Source organism: Megalobrama amblycephala, linkage group LG10 (genome assembly GCF_018812025.1).
Source record: "Megalobrama amblycephala isolate DHTTF-2021 linkage group LG10, ASM1881202v1, whole genome shotgun sequence".
NCBI classification, from domain to species: domain Eukaryota; kingdom Metazoa; phylum Chordata; class Actinopteri; order Cypriniformes; family Xenocyprididae; genus Megalobrama; species Megalobrama amblycephala.
This window is the reverse complement of record NC_063053.1, coordinates 28524447-28546555: the sequence shown is the minus strand read 5'-3', so window position 1 is coordinate 28546555 and position 22109 is coordinate 28524447. Positions and strand designations below refer to the sequence as shown.

The 22109-nt window shown below is 36.1% G+C and overlaps 1 protein-coding gene across 1 annotated transcript in view; it reads left to right on the top strand.

Moving 5' to 3' along the window:
• Positions 1-533: 533 nt before the first annotated feature.
• Positions 534-22109, top strand: part of si:dkey-157l19.2 (uncharacterized protein KIAA1522) — a 32889-nt gene continuing 11313 nt past the window's right edge. Inside the window, exons 1-2 of the mRNA XM_048205635.1 lie at positions 534-793; positions 12834-13082. Of these exons, the coding sequence (XP_048061592.1) occupies positions 12842-13082 (241 nt within the window). The 5' untranslated portion in view covers positions 534-793; positions 12834-12841. The remainder of the gene's footprint in view (positions 794-12833; positions 13083-22109) is intronic.

Sequence of the window (22109 nt, the reverse complement as noted above, 5' to 3'; positions counted from 1 at the left end):
GTGTTTGTACACGCAACTCCATAATCATGAACTTGATTGTGGTGGGAATGACGACATGTTCTTTGATATATGATGTTGTGGTAATGCCAATGGCAGATTGGCTGATATTGATAAAACTGTCCTGGACTAAATCTACATAATACTCAGACACCTACAAACAAGACATTGTAAGTCAAAATTAGACCTGTAAGTGCTGATGAAAGACACTAATATTCTATATATATATATATATATATATATATATATATATATATATATATATAATCGTTTTAAATGCATTGTAGGCCTGCTGGTAATGTTATTTTCTAAATCATTTAATTAACTTACTTTAATTTCATTTAATCCATAAAACTATGTCCTGAATGACTAAGTATCTCCATAGCAATACATCCTGCAAGTCATTAATGACATATAAATCAGTCTCACACGCCCTTTAATCAGTGTGTTACGTAATCATGTCTACAGGATGTGTTAGTGTCTATTCATTCTGTGGCCGAGGGGTGGCGCCGCTGAGCGCTCAAGGACTTGACAGTGTTTGGAAACTCCCTTAAAATTCTCACCTGGAGCCTCTTGAGGATTAAGCGGAGAGTAGTATCTGAAGCCGGAGAGCACAGTCTGCATGGACTGTTCAAGACTAATTGCTCTCTAAAGAACAAGAGTTTCCTAAGAAAACAGGAATAATGTGGAAATGCCTCACCTGAACCTTCCAGACGAGATTCACACGGACTGTCCGATGTAAAGGATTTTACAGTGACGAACAAGGAAACTGAGGGATCCAGTTTGGAAGTTACAGGTAACAGCCCTACCCAGTCAGCTAATATGATATAAAATCTTGTGCAATGCGTTTAGAAAGTCAGAACTTAAGTTAGAAGTGTCTGAATAACTTTGTGTAGTTAGCGCCAGTGTGTATTTCGTTTTGGTTTAATCATTAAGGTTTGTGCTCCCTGATATTCTGAATATGTGGGTTTTACTTTCAGTGGAATGTGTGTCTTGTTCCCTTTCACTATTTGCAAGTTCTCATTTATTTCTAAATCTAAAAAGTTACATGATTGCAATTCACACAGAAAATGAATTGCAGATCATTTCTGAATGAAATAGCGTTCTGATATTTTTGTGGGACTTAAATATGTTTAAGTGGTGTAACTTGAGGGAGATTGTAAAAACCTTAATTAAAAAAAAGTCTTAATCAAAATGCTGAAATTCTTGAAAAATAGCTAAATGTTGCCAAAAAGTAAAGTAGTTTGGCATGATCTTTAATTTTTATTTCTTTACGAAAATAATCAGTGAAACCGTTTTTATTTAAAATGTGATTGATATTTTAAAATCTTTTGTCCACCAAATTAATGTCAGTGTGGTGCAACCAGTGTGCAGGAAGCCATTTGTTGTCATGTGACAACAGTAAACGGGAAATTATATCATGGAGAGGATCCCTGTAGACCCTCATGACCATCAATAGGTCAGTAAGGTTTATATATATATATTTTACAAAAAGGCTAAAGTTAGCTAAGCTCAAGTAAAGTAAACCGATTAAACCTTAATGATATTAATGATTAAATGTATTATTGTGTTTTTAAATAAATAAATATGAAAATAATGTTGGAAAGGGTGTATGGAGAATATTTTATTACTTTTCACTTGTGGGTTAAACCACGTGACGCTTATTAGAATTATTAAATCACTATTTTTATTGAAAATGCTATTATGTTATAACATTTAAATGCATTTAAATTTAAAATGCTTGAAACCAACATGAATACAAATATTCAGTTCCTACAACCATTTTGTTTTGAACTTAATTGTTCCAGATTTTCCTTTTTAATATTTGTTTTTCCCTATTTTGAAACATCTCAGACATTCTTATCTGTCATAGAATTCCTATAAATCATTAAATTCTAGGGAGAAAAAAAAAATCCGTAGCAGTTCTGTGGATGTGTGTTTCTGCGGTGTATGTGTAGCTCAAAGACGCTTCACCTTGAGCAGGTTTGTACATTAACCTGAAACAGATAGGAGACCTGCAGGGTTTGGAGGAGGAGGAGTGACACCGAGGGACTCCTGTTCTAATGTTCTCAGGTAGTACGCTGTTGATCATGAGTGACTTGTGGGAGAGTGAGAGAGAAAGAAAGGTGATTGTAGGTATTGTTGATTTTGGGTGTGTCGCTGTACCCGTCAGGCTGCCATGCTGGGGCTTGTTTCTGTAGAGATTCCAGATCAGTTGCGCAAGTGTGTGCAGAAGCAGGACGTGTGTGTGTGTGTGTTCTCCACTGCCCAACTGTAGGAAATAAAGTTAGTGACTGATTTAATAGAGCATCACTTTAGTTTTATTCATGGCTGATTTGCTGTTGCATGACCTAAATCCATCCCTCACACTGTTTTGAAGTATATCAGATGCACACATCTGAACAGCCACAAGGTGAGGTCAAAGCCAGTTGTCATGGTGATGAGTTGTGTATGAAATGTGCGAGGATGTCTGCCAGTGGTGCTCTGAGAGTGAAACCTTGACTCACTGTGACAAGAATGTTTACATACATATGTTTGACAGGCTTTTAGTCCATCTCTGTTGTGTTTTGGGCCATCAGTATACTTGTATTAACTGACAAATATAACTTTTAGCAGATAAATGCATTAAAATGTGCTAAATGCATATTATAGATCCTATTGTGAACAATTCATCCATGCAGTTGCTTCATTTTTAAAAATGTTTTGATCTTATAATGTTTAATCAAAATGTCATAACTTGATCTTCCACTGAAAATGACAGACTTCTCTCTGGTGAGGTATGTAGGACTTCTCCAATCATGTATTGTGCTTAAACCCCACCCACATCTCAAAATCCAATCAACAATGATGCATAATAACAATCACCGCTCTACTTTTTTTTTTGTATTTCGATAATCTGCTACTGGTGTACGTCACAATATGGAAGAAAAGATTTGTCGCTACTTCGGTTTCATTGTGATTTTAACAAAAGCTATTGGCTATTTATTATTTTAATACAAAGAGACAAGCCCTTCGATATGTCTCACTCAAAAGTGTCATTTCAATAGGAACTATGCCACCACAGGACAAAAAAACTGCTTTAAGCAAATGCAAACCCACTTTGATGTTGCTAATGCCACACCGGTTGAGTTTTTAAAGGTAAGTCGCTAAAAGTAAGTGTAAAAAGTAAGAAATCCCAATCAGAAATCCAGTCAGAAACCCCCTCTTCTTGTCAATCAATGTTGTTTTTCGAGGGGATGAGGTTTTGAGGGTGTGTGGTTGAATTCAGCAAAACAGTGGAAATCACTTACAGCACCTTTTCATGCAAATTTGAGAGAGAGAGAGAGAGAGAGAGAGAGAGAGAGAGAGTTCTCTGAGGTAATGTTGTTGACGATAGTTTTCCCACGCTTTCTTTCAAATGTTGCTTTATTCAGGGGAAATTAAAACTGGTTTTCTTTGGCAGCTGATGCGAGGTAAAGTGGCTGACAATTGGCTGGTTTTGCTCGTGCCCCGGAGCAAAACCAACCAATTGTCAGCCACTTTACATTGTCTGTAAAGTAACCCTCCGTAAACCTTCAGCTGGCACAACAGTTCGTGATCCAGTGTGCTGCCACCTCGAAACCTATTGATCACTGAGAGATTCATCAGCAGCTGGGGGATTTTATCACATTGACGTGTGTGTTTGTGGAAGATTATATATTAGTACAGAGCTTGAGTAGTTTTAATCTAAAACTCTTGATGAAACAGGCTGATCTGGCTCTTAATCTTTATATGATCAGCCCTGATACCTGCAGGAGTAATTGAGTGTGAGACTCTCCCAATTATGAAAGTGAAAATGTTTTGGATGATATCAACATGAGAGGGTGAGACAGGTCTGGATTTTAGGAAGATGATACAGTAAGAAAGTTATGGATTTTATGAAGATGATACAGTGAGACAGTTATTGATTTTATGAAGATGATACAGTGAGACAGTTATTGGATTTTATGAAGATGATACAGTGAGACAGTTATGGATTTTATGAAGATGATACAGTGAGACAGGTCTGGATTTTATTAAGATGATACAGTAAGACAGGTCTGGTTTTTATGAAGATGATGCAGTGAGACAGTTATGGATTTTATAAAGATGATGCAGTGAGACAGTTATGGATTTTATGAAGATGATACAGTGAGATAGTTATGGATTTTATGAAGATGATACAGTGAGACAGGTCTGGATTTTATGAAGATGATACAGTAAGACAGTTATGGACTTTATGAAGATGATACAGTGAGACAGGTCTGGATTTTAGGAAGATGATACAGTGAGACAGGTCAGGATTTTAGGAAGATGATACAGTGAGACAGGTCTGGATTTTAGGAAGATGATACAGTAAGAAAGTTATGGATTTTAGGAAGATGATACAGTAAGACAGTTATGGATTTTAGGAAGATGATACAGTGAGACAGGTCTGGATTTTAGGAAGATGATACAGTAAGAAAGTTATGGATTTTAGGAAGATGACACAGTAAGAAAGTTATGGATTTTAGGAAGATGACACAGTAAGAAAGTTATGGATTTTAGGAAGATGATACAGTGAGACAGGTCTGGATTTTAGAAAGATGATACAGTGAGACAGGTCTGGATTTTAGAAAGATGATACATTAAGACAGTTATGGATTTTATGAAGATGATGCAGAAAGACAGTTATGGATTTTATGAAGATGATACAGTAAACAGGTCTGGATTTTAGGAAGATGATGCAGAAAGACAGTTATGGATTTTATGAAGATGATACAGTGAGACAGTTATGGATTTTATGAAGATGATACAGTGAGACAGTTATGGATTTTATGAAGATGATACAGTAAGACAGGTCTGGATTTTATTAAGATGATACAGTAAGACAGGTCTGGATTTTAGGAAGATGATACAGTAAAACAGGTCTGGATTTTAGGAAGATGATGCAGAAAGACAGTTATGGATTTTATGAAGATGATACAGTAAGACAGGTCTGGATTTTATGAAGATGATACAGTAAGACAGGTCTGGATTTTATTAAGATGATACAGTAAGACAGGTCTGGATTTTATTAAGATGATACAGTAAGACAGGTCTGGTTTTTAGGAAGATGATACAGTAAGACAGGTCTGGTTTTTAGGAAGATGATGCAGAAAGACAGTTATGGATTTTATAAAGATGATGCAGTGAGACAGTTATGGATTTTATGAAGATGATACAGTGAGACAGGTCTGGATTTTATGAAGATGATACAGTGAGACAGGTCTGGATTTTATGAAGATGATACAGTAAGACAGTTATGGATTTTATGAAGATGATACAGTGAGACAGTTATGGATTTTATGAAGATGATACAGTGAGACAGGTCTGGATTTTATGAAGATGATACAGTAAGACAGTTATGGATTTTATGAAGATGATACAGTGAGACAGGTCTGGATTTTAGGAAGATGATACAGTGAGACAGGTCTGGATTTTAGGAAGATGATACAGTGAGACAGGTCTGGATTTTAGAAGGATGATACAGTAAGAAAGTTATGGATTTTAGGAAGATGACACGGTAAGAAAGTTATGGATTTTAGGAAGATGATACAGTGAGACAGGTCTGGATTTTAGAAAGATGATACAGTGAGACAGGTCTGGATTTTAGAAAGATGATACAGTGAGACAGGTCTGGATTTTAGAAAGATGATACAGTGAGACAGTTATGGATTTCATGAAGATGAATGTAGATGATATAGTGAGACAGTTTTGGATTATTTAAAGATGCAGTTAAACAGTTCTGGACAATTTGTTGAGACTCAAGCAGCTGTGGAAAACCAGGATGAGAGAATGAAGACAATGATGGAAGAAGAGGTGGAGCTGGACGAGGAACCCACAGGAATTACGGAATTATCAGTCATTTAGGAATGTTACTCCTGCTCTCAACAAGCTGCTGCAAAGCCCCAGAACACACACACACACACAACACCAAACAATAGCACAGATCACATCAAAACATCAGAGTGTGTATTTTTGTGAGGATGAAATCAGATGGAAATCTGATACGAATGTCAGCACACACCTCTGAAGTTTGGAAGTCAAATAGTGATTGTATTTCATCATCATAAAAAAATGCACTTTTCTCCACTGGATTTATTTCACGTCACACGGATATCTGATATAAAAACAGACCTCGGGTGGTCTTCTCAGATTCATGTGTTTTGTGTCAGTCTGTGTTGTTGGGTGTTATTGTGTTAATGTACTGTAATGGTAGCTGTGAGGAAAGACAGACACTCCCATAAGGACATAATGTGCAGTTAGCATGACAGCTATCAGCACTTTCCTTCACTGTTCCCCAGCAGCACTGCAGTGACCTCTTGCACTTCCCCTCAGCACTTCCAGAGGAATTCATAAACCCGAAATTTCTTCGGTTTGGGGCTTACAAAGAAAGAGATTTCCAATATGCTCTTACAACAGTCTGCGTTTGAGAGACAGAAGTGCTCCTGTCTCACACAGTTGTGACACTGCACACAGTTGTGCACGTAATGTCTTATGTGTAACCGACTCAAGATGTATTGTTCATGAGTGAATGTCTCATTTCTTTGAGTGGAAAACCCCTGTGCATGATGTGTACGTGTGTAAGAAGAATAGTCTGTTCTATCCACCCGGTGAGCACAGTGACCGTGCCTTGAAAAACTAGTAGAATTGAACTGCAGATAAGGCAAGCATGGTTCAATACTGCATGCGTGTGTGTTCATGTGACCACAGCTTTCCTGGTTAATACACCTCAGGCATTTTATCTTCAAGATTTACCTCCCTTTCCTGTAACCCACATGAAAACACCTCCTGCTCCTGCTTATCATCTCTGCTATAGTGTGTGCAGGTGTGCAAAGCTAGGTTTCTACCTCTTGCACACACCTCACACTTAGAGAGTTTAGTTATGTTTGGAATAGCATACTATTCCTGTCAAATATGGGATTTACACTACCATTCAAAAGTTTGTGGTTTGACATATATAATAAGAAACACTGATAATAAGAAATTTTTCTTGAGCAGAAAATCACCATATTCACCATATAGAAGTTACACTTTATTTTTAAGGTAGGGTAAATAATTTTCAGAGAGGCTAGCAATAGCGAGCTAGCTTTGAAAGCATAAGATCCCACCCTCCCTTCAGAGCGTCTCCAAAGCCACGCCTCCTTCAAAACACACAAACGCACACAGCAGAGTCTACAAAGCTTCATGAGAGACGGTGTTAAACTACCTCATGTCTCAAATCACATAACATTACAAAAAATAACAAACATAAACAACAACTTAAAGAGCACTGACCTGTACCACCTGACTGCTGCAGATTAATTTCGGCGTTGATGTTGTCATTAAAATGCATAAATTTGAGTCACAAACTGCTCTGAGTATAACGTCACGGGTTTCCATCTCTTACAATTCACTGTAGTTATGGCGTGAACGCAGCATAAGCTTATTGTTTTGGTTCAGGAGGAACTGTAAAAGGTGGCTGCTGTTTTGGTTGCGGTGCTCGGTGACTGACATCTGTCTAACACTGCTTAGCATGAAACACGCTGATGATGTGTGATAGGTGCTCGGAGGTATGGAAATACATACACTGACAGGGACATAGGACATCCTGGCGTAGCCCTCGGGATGAGGTCTATGATTGGACGAACATTTTATGGTCCTACACCTTCCGCAGATGATATAAATACATTTAAACCACTTAACTTTCAACTTAAGAGACTTTCAACTAGTATAACAAAAACATTTTTTTAAGCAAATCACTTACCCTGCCTTTAAGGTGACATAGTTACGTTGTACTTACTCAAATAAATACTGAGTAATATTAATTAACTACATGTACTTACTATAGAGTTACGGTTATGCTTAGGGTTTGGTTTAGGGTTAGTTACTTTTAATTATGCTTAATTTACTGTTATTACTATAGTAAGTACATGTAGTAACGTGTAACTACGTCACCTAAAATAAAGTGTTACCCATTCAGATTTGCCAACACATGAATAAATTACATCTTAAAATAATTTCAAATTGAAAACATTTTAAATTCAAAACTATTTCACAATATTACTCTCTCTTTTTCCAAGCCTTGGTGAGCATAAGAGACTTTTCATTTTAAGATCATTTAAAAATCTAACTGACCCCAAACTTTTGAATGGATTTGCGGAAATTTGCATTTACAATGTGCAAAAAATGAGAAAACGGTAGCCATTTTTGTGCATTATTGTGCTATGTTGTTGTCACATTACTTCATTATGCTGCATGTTTAAAGGTGCTAAAGAGGATCTTTTCGTCGACTGAGAAACCAAAGACTGTTACTGAGTTTTTGAAATGAACGCATGCGTAAGAACAACCCCCCTCCTTCACAGCTCATTTCGAGGGAACGCCTCCCAAAACTCGTGCACGAGTATTGGAACACGAGTGTTTGTTTACCACCGGCATTCGCTGTGTCGTGTTAGTGGATTCATTATGTCGGACTCACCGCAGGTAACTCATAATCTGCAGTTGTCACTCCTGTCTCCTGACAAAAACATTGCATGCGGCGCCTGTAGAGTGTGGAAAGTTACTGGAGCGCGCAGCCGTGCACGTCTCGCACAAGGATTGTCATGGCAGTGATTGACAAGCCAGAGGGCCAATCGTTTATGCGATGATCGTGTAAACGATTGGCTGATGTTTTTAAGGCCCTACCTCGTGCACAGATGATGTATATTAATATTATTCCTTTCAGTTCACCTAATAGTCTTTTATCAGTTAGTAAAGACAGTTTCAAGTAATATTGCAAAAATGTATAAAACAAAACATCCTCTTTAGCACCTTTAATTCGATAAATGTTGTGCAGTTTATCTTGTAAATAAAAAGCCCAGTTTTATGTAAAAATGTACTAATGAAGCAAGAAAGGTATGTTTAAAGTCACATTTAATATTACTTCTGATTCATCCGTCATACTGGAAATGAATCTAATTCTGAAATGAATAATTCTTCCATTGCACTGTGGGATTCATCTAGCAGTTATCTCTGTTGTATACTGCACATTTTGGCAAATGTAGTGAGCCGTCTGTGTATAGTATACATACTATATACTGCAGTAGTAGTAAGGGTAGTATGGAGATTACTAGTGCAGTTTTATATCCAATTATGCAATGCACTCAAAGTCAAACAAACAGGAAACCATTATGTTTTAATTTATTTGTCTTGACTTATTTGTTTGGACTGAGTTTAGATGTTAACTGCAAAACAACAATCTGAAATGGCGATAATAACGTACCTAATGAGGTCATGTAAGAAAGATAATAACATACAAGCTACTGCTTGAAATGCATAATGTGCACTGTTTCACGTACCTTTTTAGGCAGTTGTCATTTTTTGGGGAATACCACAAAAAATGGTTGTTTTGAGTGCAAAATTTGAATCCGCCCTAAAACTGTTGAGTCACATGACACACATACACGCCTTTTGGAATAGCAGCACATTTTTCTCAGGGCTGTGAGAGTTTCTGTATGGGAGTGTGTGCAGTAATTGTCTGCAAGCGTGCTTATGTATGTGTGGATTAAACCATAGGCTGATCATCCAAACAAAACAGACCTGTGATGTCATGCAAATGAGTTCCTAACATGTATATTATAATAACTAATATTATGTAACCAAATGCAAATTAATCATGTGCAGCTAGCAGAGAACATGTGAGTCAGTGTATGATCCTGGCTCAAACTGATGTGATTACAGTGAGGAGTGGATAAGCTCTGTGGCACTGCTGCATGCTGTTTGTTTTTGTGCATTTCCATGGTGACTGACTGAGTCAGAATGCTGCACTCTGATTGGTCCATTGATCTACTAAACAGAGCTCTGCAGCCACGTGAGGATGTCCTGCTCTCAGTTTCACTCGCACACGTGAAATCAGCTCCAGTTTCCTCTTTTTTAACACTGTGTTAGTGTGTGTCTGTACATTTCTGCTTATTCTTTTTTTTTTTTTTTTTTTCAACATCCATCTCACTCTAGCTATCCCTCTTCGAATGAGCTGTTTATGTTAACCGGCATCATTTTCAAGTTGCTGTTTACTTTTATGCCTTGTGCATTCATGTGAAGTTTTGTTCTTTGCTTCTCTATTAATTGTGTAAAATGACCTCCTTGGATAAATACAACTGCTGGGTGTGTTTATCCAAGATATAATGCCTTGTGTTTAAATGTTTTACACATTATGAATGTGTGTTTGTGTGTGGTGTGTAAGGGTGTGTATCAGTATCTGTGTGTGTAAGGGTGGAGCTGATGATGACTAGGTGTTCAGGAATGAGACTCAATCTTTAGGACCAGACCCTGATGTTACACGGACCACCGATGTTAGCAACAATTCCACAACAATTTTCTCTTTAGAGCAGGGCACCAAGGAATTTTTTTTTTTTTTTTTTTTGAGGGGGCGCAAGTATCAGTCCTGGTTCAATTGGTTCGCTAAGCAAGATATGTTTAAAAGGAGTTGCTTGCGCTCTTTAAAGACTGTTGAATTCTCTCTCTCTCTCTCTCTCTCTCTCTCTCTCTTTCTTTTAGCTTTCTTCCTTTCTTGTCAGGGGTCGCAAATATTGGTGGATTCTGATTGGCTGTTAATGGTTTTTATCATTCCCCAGCTAGAAAAAAAGTGATTCTAATGATATGCATTGTTAAAGGTATGAAAATTTCATATCACGAATCACGATTACAGTGACCAAAAAGATCACGATTATCCACACAGTGAAATAATTTCACCAAGTTTTATGTTGAAAAAGAACAAACAACAAATAAATTTAGCAGCAATATGTACTTTTTGTTTGCATATACATTAAAATAATAACATTAAAAATGATGGCCAGATTTTAAACCAACAAAAAATATTGGTTGGGTGACTTACAGCATAACATGTTATCACTTCATGTTCAAATAACATAAATAACAAATTTTTTTTTTATTTTTTTAAAAATGATGAAATTATAAATTATAGGTATTTTATCAGCTCCATAAACAAGTCTACATACATTACTTTATTATCCAAAGTGTTGAGATGTTTAGAATGCACATTAGTTTATTTTCCTTCTACTGGTTAAAATGTACAATTTGGTCCGATTTTTTTTGCCTTGAACCAACTAAAATGGTTGAATGAAAATGTAAATCCTCTTGCTGACAGTAGGTGGCACTTATGAAACAGCAGAAATAGAGCTATCATTTACACTGTAACCTCTGTAAACAAAGCAGCTGCATTTATAAGCACTACTTTAAAAATACATTTTTGAAAATGTTAATTTTGCTTAATGCTTAACAGTATTTTACCATGAGTTTTTCAAAATGCGATGGTAACACTTTAGTATAGGGAACACATAAAAACTATTAACTATGACTTTTCCCTCCATAAACTCCTAATTTACTGCTTATTATTAGTTATTAAGGTAGTTGTTAGGTTTAGGTATTGGTTAGGATTAAGAATGTAGAATAAGGTCATGCAGAATAAGGCATTAATATGTGCTTAATAAGTACTAATAAATAGCCAATATTCTAGTAATATGCATGCTAATAAGCAACTAGTTAAAGTGTTACCATTGCGGTAACACTTTATAATAACTGCACACTATGAAGCATTAGTTAAGCATTAGTTAATAGTTATTTCATCACTTATAAAGCATTAACAGACATTAGTAAGTAGTTTATAAATACAGATATAATTGCTTTATTCTTGATTTATAAGCATATCTATAATGTGTTTAATAATTGTATTTTCATACTTTATTAATAATCAATTTATCATTTCTAAATTAAGTATTACATTATTTACAAAACCAGTTATTTAGGAGTTGTCAGTAGTTCATTTAGTAAGTGTAAGTAAATGATTAATAAACTATGTAAACATTCATTTATACATCTTATTATTTAGACACATAGTAATAGTTACTTAGTGTGTTAGTAAATGTTTTATTAACACATATTCCTACTGCAATTCATGATTAATTCAGGTAGTTATAAAACATTTAGAAGCAGTCAGTTAACTATTTTTGTGAGCTCATCTAAAGTGAGGACTATTTATGCTTTGTAAAGCTTTTATAAATGAGATTTAAAGGTTCAGTGATCTTCTGCACTGCTGTTCTCTAATGTTTTAAAGTTAGTACCGAGGTAGTTTTGACACTAGGAATATGTTAATAAAGCATTTATTAACACACTGAGTAACTAATACTATATGTCTAAATAACAAGATGCATAAATGTACATTTAAATATTTTATTAATCATTTACTTACACTTCCTAAATGATCTTATGAACCACTGACAACTCCTAAATTACTGGTTTGTGAATAATGTAATACATAATTTAGAAATGATAAATTGATCATTAATAAAGTATGAAAATACAATTATTAAACTCATTATAGATATGCTTATAAATCAAGAACAAAGCATTTATAGCTGTATTTATAAATGGCTTACTAATGTCTATTAATGTTTTATAAATGATGAATTAACTATTTACTAATGCTTAACTAATGCTTCATAGCGTGAGTTATTCTAAAGTGTTACCCTTGAGTCTTTTATGACTCTGAAGAAATAATTATTTGTCTTCTATATGGCATTTATATGCGGAAAGACATGTACAGTTGACCACTGATGTGTCTTTGATTCTCTTTAGCTTTTGCTCAGTATACTTACATATTGTGAAATAATGTTTCACTCCTTCTCTATGTGAACATTTGAACACTGTATAGGTAAACATGAAAGAATGAGCAATTAATTTTAGGGGTTGGTCTAGTGTCCAGGTAATTTACAAACCTCACAAAAACAAGTTTTACAAAACCGTGTGAATCATGTGAACTATTATTTCTGTTTATGTGTCAGGCTGCACGATGTCATCTGGCCGTGAGTCTGTGGGGGATCTGATTCCTCCAGATATGCTGCAGGTGTTCACTGAGGACGGGCAGGGCGGCAGGGGTAAACGGGGCAAGAGACGGGCAGCGTCCTTCAGCCGTGCGTTCAAGTGGTTGAAGAGGCAGCGCAGGAAAAACCGCCGACGCGCAACAGAGATGCGTGGAGACCTGCTCGCCACTGGATCACCTGTAGAACTACCACAATCTACACTTAACACAGGTAATACTTTACCAACATGTACTCCTAACAACAGTGTTTCTTTATATATATGCCTATCATTCTTCAGAATCAGTTGATGTATGGGTTTTTGTTTACTGTTGGGCCTGTTTCTTATTTCCTTCTCGCTTGGAAGACTTTTGTGTCTGTATTAACCATATATGAAACTACTTTCACATCAATCATAACATAAACAGGTTCTGTAGGCAGATGTGTCTCCGGGAAATTAAAGAAAAAGGAGAAGTTGTGCCCACACAGTGTTTGTTGGAAATGAATGTAGAAAATCCAGCAACAACATCAGCATGAATAAACCCATCTATAAACGTACATATGTACATTTTGGCACTTTTATTTAAAGTGACTTCAAGGTATACATTTTATCAGTTCATGCCATTCAGTCCTGGGAATCAAACCCATGACCTTGTCGTTGCTAGCCGTGCTCTATTGTTTGTGCTACAGGAAGTATTTCCAAGATTAGTCCAAAATTAGTAAATTATCAAATGTACCAGACCAACACATTAACCAACCAATGTTGTTCACTCTGCACATTAAACTGAGCTAGAATGTATTTTAGTATTAAAAAATAACACACTTTTGCTTTAATGTGCAAAAACAAGCATTACAAACAAGCATTTTATTTGAGTAAAATGATTGTACTCAAATTCATGTGTAGCTTTATTTGCTCAGTAGGCTGTTGGGACAAGCTGTTTTGCCATATAAAAATACTTTGAATTTGTGACGTTTGCAAATAAGAATATTGCTTTAAAATATAAGTACTGGTGGAAAACATCTTTAAGGACTTCATACAGCATCTAACCTAACTACTGCACTAACTAACTGAGAGGTTAAAGGTATAGTTCACCCAAAAATGAAAATTTGATGTTTATCTGCTTACCCCCAGAGCATCCAAGATGTAGGTGACTTTGTTTCTTCAGTAGAACTCAAATGATTATTTTTAACTCCAACCGTTGCCGTCTGTCAGTGGTATAATGCAAGTCATCGGGAACTTGGACTATAAGAGTAAATAAAACACGACAGACAAATCCAAATTAAACCCTGCGGCTCGTGACGACACATTGATGTCCTAAGACACGAAACGATCGGTTTGTGCGAGAAACCGAACAGTATTTATATCATTTTTTACCTCTAATACACCACTATGTCCAACGGCATTCATCACTCGATTCGTTTGGTCTGATCGCGCTCTGACAACGGAAGTTATGTCTCACGCATATACTTCAATGAGAGCGAGACATCACTACCGCTGTCAGAGCACGATCAGACCAAACGAATCGAGTGATGAATGCCGTTGGACATAGTGGTGTATTAGAGGTAAAAAATGATATAAATACTGTTCGGTTTCTCGCACAAACCGATCGTTTCGTGTCTTAAGACATCAATGTGTCGTCACGAGCCGCAGGGTTTAATTTGGACTTGTCTGTCGTGTTTTATTTACTCTTATAGTCCAAGTTCCCGCTGACTTGCATTATACCACTGACAGACGGCAACGGTTGGAGTTAAAAATCATAATTTGTGTTCTACTGAAGAAACAAAGTCACCTACATCTTGGATGCGCTGGGGGTAAGCAGATAAACATCAAATTTTCATTTTTGGGTGAATTATCCCTTTAAGTTAGGTTTGTATTTAAAGTGTTTAAAATGTATTTGATCTTGCCCAACTAGTAAACGGAGGGTATGTGTTTTCATTTGTGGGTAATGTGTTCAGACATTCAGTCATTTCTCTTCAGACAGTGTAATTAGTAGAGTAATCCCATTATAATCTAGAAGAAATCATTAGTTTGGGTAAGTTTGGTAAACTTTTCAGTGTTCTCTGGCAGTTTTAGTTTTAATACTGGTATAAATTATAACTCAGCAATGAGCAGCTTTAATAGTAAATAATATCTTTGGAAAAAGTAGGAGTCTATCCTTTTTCCAGCTATGTTGTTTTGTTAATTTCATTATTTATTATTTATTAACCAGGGAAGTTTGATGCATCAAATTACCCAAATTACCTGTATTGAGATATATCTCTCAAATACCTCTATATTATTGTGTGTATGTGTGCTGAGAGTAGTCTGGAAAATGTTTGCCTTATGATTATCTCAAAGTCGTCATGAGTTTTCCGAGCTGATATTTCAACATGCCAGGAAGATAAAATTTGGCCTCTACTTGAGGTCACTTTAAGTGGTGTTTATTTAAGTGTGCAGTACATTTGTGGTGTAGTTTGGGATCAGAACCAGGATTGGATGCATGTCAATTTTCTTGTTTATGTTTTTTTTTGTGTGTGTTTGTGAGCTGAGCAGACAGTGAAGGTTCCACATGGGCTGTAATAGCAGGGAGACCTTTGTGAGAACACACCTCAACCCCACCCATTTACTGAAGCATGAATCCACTCACACACACATACACACACACGGCGGGCTGACAGAACAGACTGTGGCTTAATGATCGATGTGGTGCGCTACCACCAAAAATAAACAGCTTTTATGTGATTCTCCTGAGGGTGTGGTCACTACCTGCTGCTGAAGATGGTACAAAAAGCAGCAGGATGGATTATTTAAACACTTCATACTCGCCCTGATAAGGCTGAAATTAAATGTTTAGCATGCAGACCATCATGACGTAATGTGACTCGCAGTTGATTTCAATAATGGTTAACGTAGCGTTTTTCTGATCTAATGACACAGAAACTGATTATTTTAGCCAATATTTGTGTATTTTAATCACACAAATATTCTTTTTCAGTATTTAATTAAATGTATTTGTATTCAACATTTCTTTGGCTTTCCCCATCTTGGGAACTGTTTCCACTGAGCTTGTCGCAGTGGATTATGGGATTGTCTTCTTCATGAAGGACACGAAGGCAGTTCTGCTTTAGAATTTGGCTAAAAGAAAGCAAATTAAGACGCCTACCTTTTGGGATTTGCTTTGCATTGGTAGTGCAACTTTGATGTAGTGTTTTATCATCTGTGATGTGATCATTCTGGGTTCTTGTGAATGACCCTGTGTTGATTCTAAGAATGTGTTACTTTAAAAACACAAAATCTTACAGTGTGTTTGGTAACTTGATAAGGTTATCTAGTGCGGCTCCCTTCTGATATGTCGATGACATTCAGTCTAAGTAAGTGAACTGATTAGATTAGTTTGTCTGGCTAAATTGCTGAGCTTGATTTGGTGTCTTGTGACCAGTTGATTTTTACATTATTATTTCTGCTTTTTGACACAATAATGAACTGATCATTCATTAGAATACAACAAGTAAAACATGCATTAAAATATTTTTATGATTACTGTTATTAAAAAAACACTACGGTTCAAAAGTTTGCGGTCGGTAAGATTTTTTTTTTTAATGTTTTTTTAAAAGAAGTCTGTCATGTTCAACAAGGTTGCATTTATTTGATCTAAAATAGAGTAAAAACAGTAATATTGTGAAATATTATATTTTAAAATAACTGTTGTTATATTTTAAAATGCAATTTATTACTGTGATGGCAAGGCTGATAATTGTTATAAAATCATTGTTATATGCTGTTTTGGTTTTAAAAAATAATTTCTTCTTCTTATTTTTTTTTTTGTTACTTATTTTTTTATTTTGAATGTTCTTCAGATCTCCTTTTACAACAATTACTTGCACACAGAAACAATATCCTTTACAGGGGATCATAACATTCACGCATCCTTACATGTATGATCAATTCCACAGAAAAATATGTCCAAAAATACAAGGAAAAGAAGAAATAAGAAAATCATTAACAACATTTAAAGCAAACAATTTGAACAAAACAAACATCAACTTAAAACAAAACATGGGTTGTATTCAAGTTCCCCTGGCAAATATAACCAGTTAGTTCTAATGGTCCTCCATCACCGTCATTAATGGTGCCCATCTTTCAATAAAAAGTTCCCTTTGTAATAATTTCTTCTTATTATTATCAATGTTAAACAGTTTTTTCAGGATTTGAGGATATTTTATACTGTCACTTTTGATGAATTTCATGCATCCATGCTGAATAAATACTGTACATTCATTTCTTTTTGAACAGTAGTGTAGCTTAAAAAGCTATTTGTCAAACCATGAATGACTGTCAAAAGTTATTCTCCAAATTTTTAAAATGTATAATTGTTTATATACCTTTGAACATCACTTTAACCCGTTGAACTCACAGCGGTGTATTGTTTTGTTCTATTCTTTAATACACTTGGTAGCATGTTGCACTTTGTTACTGTTGTAATATTAAATTTGACGTGATCAACCAGGCTCCATTGTATGGAGCCCTTACGGGGACATGGTTGTGGAAAAATATGAGATGAGAGGAAAAATAAGTCATTGCTTTTGCTTTCTCTCGCAAATGTATTGCGTTCCCAGAGAAACTTTGTGTTCTTTGCGAGTGAGCGCGAAGTTTCTTGGGAATACAAACGTTTTGCGAGAGAATGCAAAGTTTCTTGGGGGACAACATTTTGCAAAAACATTTTCCAAAACATTTGCAAAAGAACCCAAAAGCATTGCTGAATATTTTTTCTCCCATCTAATTTTTTCTTCTTCACCATGTCCCTTTAGGGGTTCTGTACCATTGGCTTACACCCACAGAAGTCAGTTTTATTGGCCAGATAGTGTAGAAATATCTCAGTTAACAACTGCATATTTTCATTTTTGACATTTTAGTGCCTGAAGAAAGAAACCACATCATATTTTAGTGGTTCTCTGGATATTTTATGCTATGAAAACGTTTGTACCTGTGAGGCCAGTTTTCAGTATCTCACCTAGGGCCCCAAAAACCAGCACACGTTACATAGCAGTGTTTTATATTTAGGGCTAGGGGCTTGTTGGTCATACCCTAAGTATGAGCAATAGTAATAGTAATGCTTATTTTAGCAAGCACCACTAATAAGAGGGTCACAGCTACTGAGAACACGCACATAATATTGTGTTTTGCATCCTGTATCCCAGACCTTGCAACGTCAGAACTTCCTGTGGGATGTTGCCGGTTCTGTCTGAACAAAGAGCTGTTACTTTAAACCTGTTTCCCATGAAATGTTCCGCTGACACACACCTACACACACACACACACACATACAGCTCTTTCCAATCCAAAGTTTTGACATCTCGTGTTTGAAGTTACATGCGTGCCAGGGGTTACCCACAATCCTAACCTTTCTTTTGACTTTCCTTTTCAACTCCTCATGAGAAATGCCAGACATTCCTCAACACCATTTAGAACACGATGCCTGTGTACATTTGAGAGATGAACACAGACAGAGTTTGTGTGTGTTTATTGTTCGTAGGTGTGTTTGTGCAGAATTCCTTGCCTTCCTGAGCTTTGCCCTGGAGATTCTGACACAATGAACAGGTGTAAAGTTGGAAAACTGGTTCTCTGCTTGGCTCTTTCTTTGTTCCCAGGTCCTGTGAACAGAACCCAGCTCTGTGCTGTGTTTTTTTTTTGTTGTTGTTTTTTTTAACCATAACCTTTCTAGACAACGTTCAACATCCGTATAAAGCTTGGTATGTGTGTGTAGCCCCTTCAAGCCATAGGTTGTAAAGTGTTGATTTCAAATCTGATTCAGCTTGCCTGCTTTATAGCAAAGATTTTTCTGCATTCATGTATGTGACTCCCCAGAAGAATTTGGACTGAGCATTTGATATGGCTTTAAAATGAACTGAAAATATATATTTTTAAAATTATAGTTTAAATTGATAGATAATCACACACTGTACAGATTTGGTTATGTGTTCTAAATTTTGTGCGCTTGCACAGCAGGGGTACCTGTTAGAACTTAACTTAAAGGTGCCGTAGAATGTGTTTTCAATAGATGTAATATAAGTCTAAGGTGTCCCCTGAATGTGTCTGTGAAGTTTCAGCTCAAAATACCCCATAGATTTTTTTTTTATTCATTTTTTTTAACTGCCTATTTTGGGGCATCATTAAATATGTGCTGATTCAGGCTGCAGCCCCTTTAAATTCTCGTGCTCCCTGCCCCCGAGCTCGCGACTGCCTTAAACAGCATAAACAAAGTTCACACAGCTAATATAACCCTCAAAATGGATCTTTACAAAGTGTTCCTCATGCAGCATGTCTAATCGCGTAAGTATAGTATTTATTTGGATGTTTACATTTGATTCTGAAGGAGTTTGATGGTGCTCCGTGGCTAAAGCTAACATTACACACTGTTGGAGAGATTTATAAAGAATGAAGTTGTGTTTATGCATTATACAGACTGCAAGTGTTTAAAAATTGAAAATAACGACAGTCTTGTCTCCGTGAATACAGTGAGAAACGATGGTAACTTTAACCACATTTAACAGTACATTAGCAACATGCTAATGAAACATTTAGAAAGATAATTTACAAATATCACTAAAATATCATGATATCATGGATCATGTCAGTTATTATTGCTCTATCTGCCATTTTTCACTATTGTCTTTGCTTGCTTACCTAGTCTGATGATTCAGCTGTGCACATCCAGACGTCCTGCCCTTGTGTAATGCCTTGAACATGAGCTGGCATATGCAAATATTGGGGGCGTACATATTAATGATCCCGACTGTTACGTAACAGTCGGTGTTATGTTGAGATTCGCCTGTTCTTTGGAGGTATTTTAAACAAATGAGATTTATATAAGAAGGAGGAAACAATGGTGTTTTAGACTCACTGTATGTCATTTCCATGTACTGAACTCTTGTTATTTAACTATGCCAAGGTAAATTCAATTTTTAATTTTAGGGCACCTTTAAATTTCAGTATTAGAATGATCATTTGAATGGGGCAAGTGACCCAAAGCAGCATGATCACTGGGAATTAAACTGTAGTTTGCTAAGCCAGTGAGAGAACATTCTAAATCAATGTTGCTTTAAAGATGCACAGATAAAATTAAAGGGATTAACTACATGGATACACAGAGTTTATTCAATAGACTTTAATGCATGGGCGCAGCTTTGTGTTTTCCATGATGCCTGTAAGATTAAAAAATGTTGTATTATTGATCGATTTATGCAGCAGTTGTACCTATGCAGGGTTTAACTGTCGAATTAGCAAATATTACATTACTGTTATGTGATATAGGTGTGGCAGAGGCCTTTCTTACCTCTTTCTGAAAATCATCCAAAATCGAAACGCAGATTGTGTGCATGCATGATAAACCTGTAATCAGTCAACTTACTTTTCAAAGACTTCTGTATCGGCTTTTGATGAGAAATGTTTGCCTCAGTTAACCTTAACCTGCATTATGAATGGATAATGCCTCAGGGACAAATGGACAGTTTTACAAGGCAGATTAAGTTTAAGGTTGTTTCATACATCTCTGGTCTGCAGCAGCATGTTTTCATTTCATTGCGCGTATTAACAGGTTACAGCATTAAAGCTGCATTCTTAAGCAGCGTGGCACTGCACAACAGAAGCGTAGCAGAAGCAGCTCTGCATGTAAAGTTTCAACACTCAGCCTACTTGTGCTGGGGTTTGCACACTAAATGCAGCAATAAGCATATTTAGTGACACAATCTTTCACAATATACTGTAGCCTTTTATGAAGCAACACAAAATATGGAGTGAATGAGTCACCCATTGTTTGATAAAAGATGTCTGTCAAGCTTAAAACAAGTTAGTACATGTCAACGACACAAACAACACTTTCCGTTCAGTAAGTCTGACGGAATACAGACTATTGAAGCAGCTTATGGTCTATACTTTTGACTTTGAGTTGAGTTATTCAACATCTGGATGCAAATGTGAGCCCCCTCCATTAGCAAATAACATTTCATGTCATTCAAGTTGGTTTTTCAAGGTCCAATATTTAAATATATTTCATTGAAAGTCTTTGGGATGTGCTGGAGGAGACTTTACAGAGTGCTCACCTCTTGCATTGTCAATACAAGATCTTGACCAAAAATTAATCTCGATGGAAATAACATCACAACATTTATTTCCATTGAGAGGTGCATCATTTTTTGGTCAAGATCTTGTATTGACAATGCAAGAGGTGAGCACTCTGTAAAGTCTTCTCCAGCACATCCCAAAAACTTAAGTTAAAACTTAAGCACTAAAGGTGCCCTAGAATTGAAAATTGAATTTACCTCGGCATAGTTAAATAACTATGTTCTAAATAACTAGTTCTGTACATGGAAATGACATACAGTGAGTCTCAAACACCATTGTTTCCTCCTTCTTATGTAAATTTGATTTGTGCAAAAGACCTCCGAAGAACAGGCGAATCTCAACATAACACAGACTGTGATGCAACTGTCGGGATGATTAATATGTACGCCCCCAATATTTGCATATGCCAGCCCATGTTCAAGGCAATTACACAAGCCATTATTAACATCTGGAGCTGTGCACAGACGAATAAACAGACTTTATGCAGGTAAGCAAGCAAGGACAACAGCGAATAATGGCAGATGTAGCAATAATAACTGACATGATCCATGATAACATGATATTTTTAGTGATATTTGTAAACTGTCTTTCTAAATGTTTTGTTAGCATGTTGCTAATGTACTGTTAAATGTGGTTAAAGTTAACCATCGTTTCTTACTGTATTCACGGAGACTAGAGCCATCATTATTTTCATTATTAAACACTTGCAGTCTGTATAATTCATAAACACAACTTCATTCTTTATAAATCTCTCCAACAGTGTAGCATTAGCCGTTTGCCACGGAGCACTATCAAACTCATTCAGAATCAAATGTAAACATCCAAATAAATACTATACTTACATGATCTGATATGCTTCATGCACTCAAAAAAATAACTTGTTGGTCTAACTTAATTCAATTATGACACCTATTTCCACACAGTTGAACTGATTTATTTGAACATAAGATAGGTTAATTGTACTGATGAGTAAAATTCATGCTAATTGAATGAGATCACACCAGTTTCATTTGACATATTCTGTGAATGTTTCCTGAACATAATTCATTCTTGTTGATCCAACCAGTGCTATTGCAATTCAGACTGGTGCCCTTGTGCAGTGTTGCTCAAGTTTTCTGCACTTTTAAGGAAATGGAAAGACCTGTTAGTGTTTAAGTGTT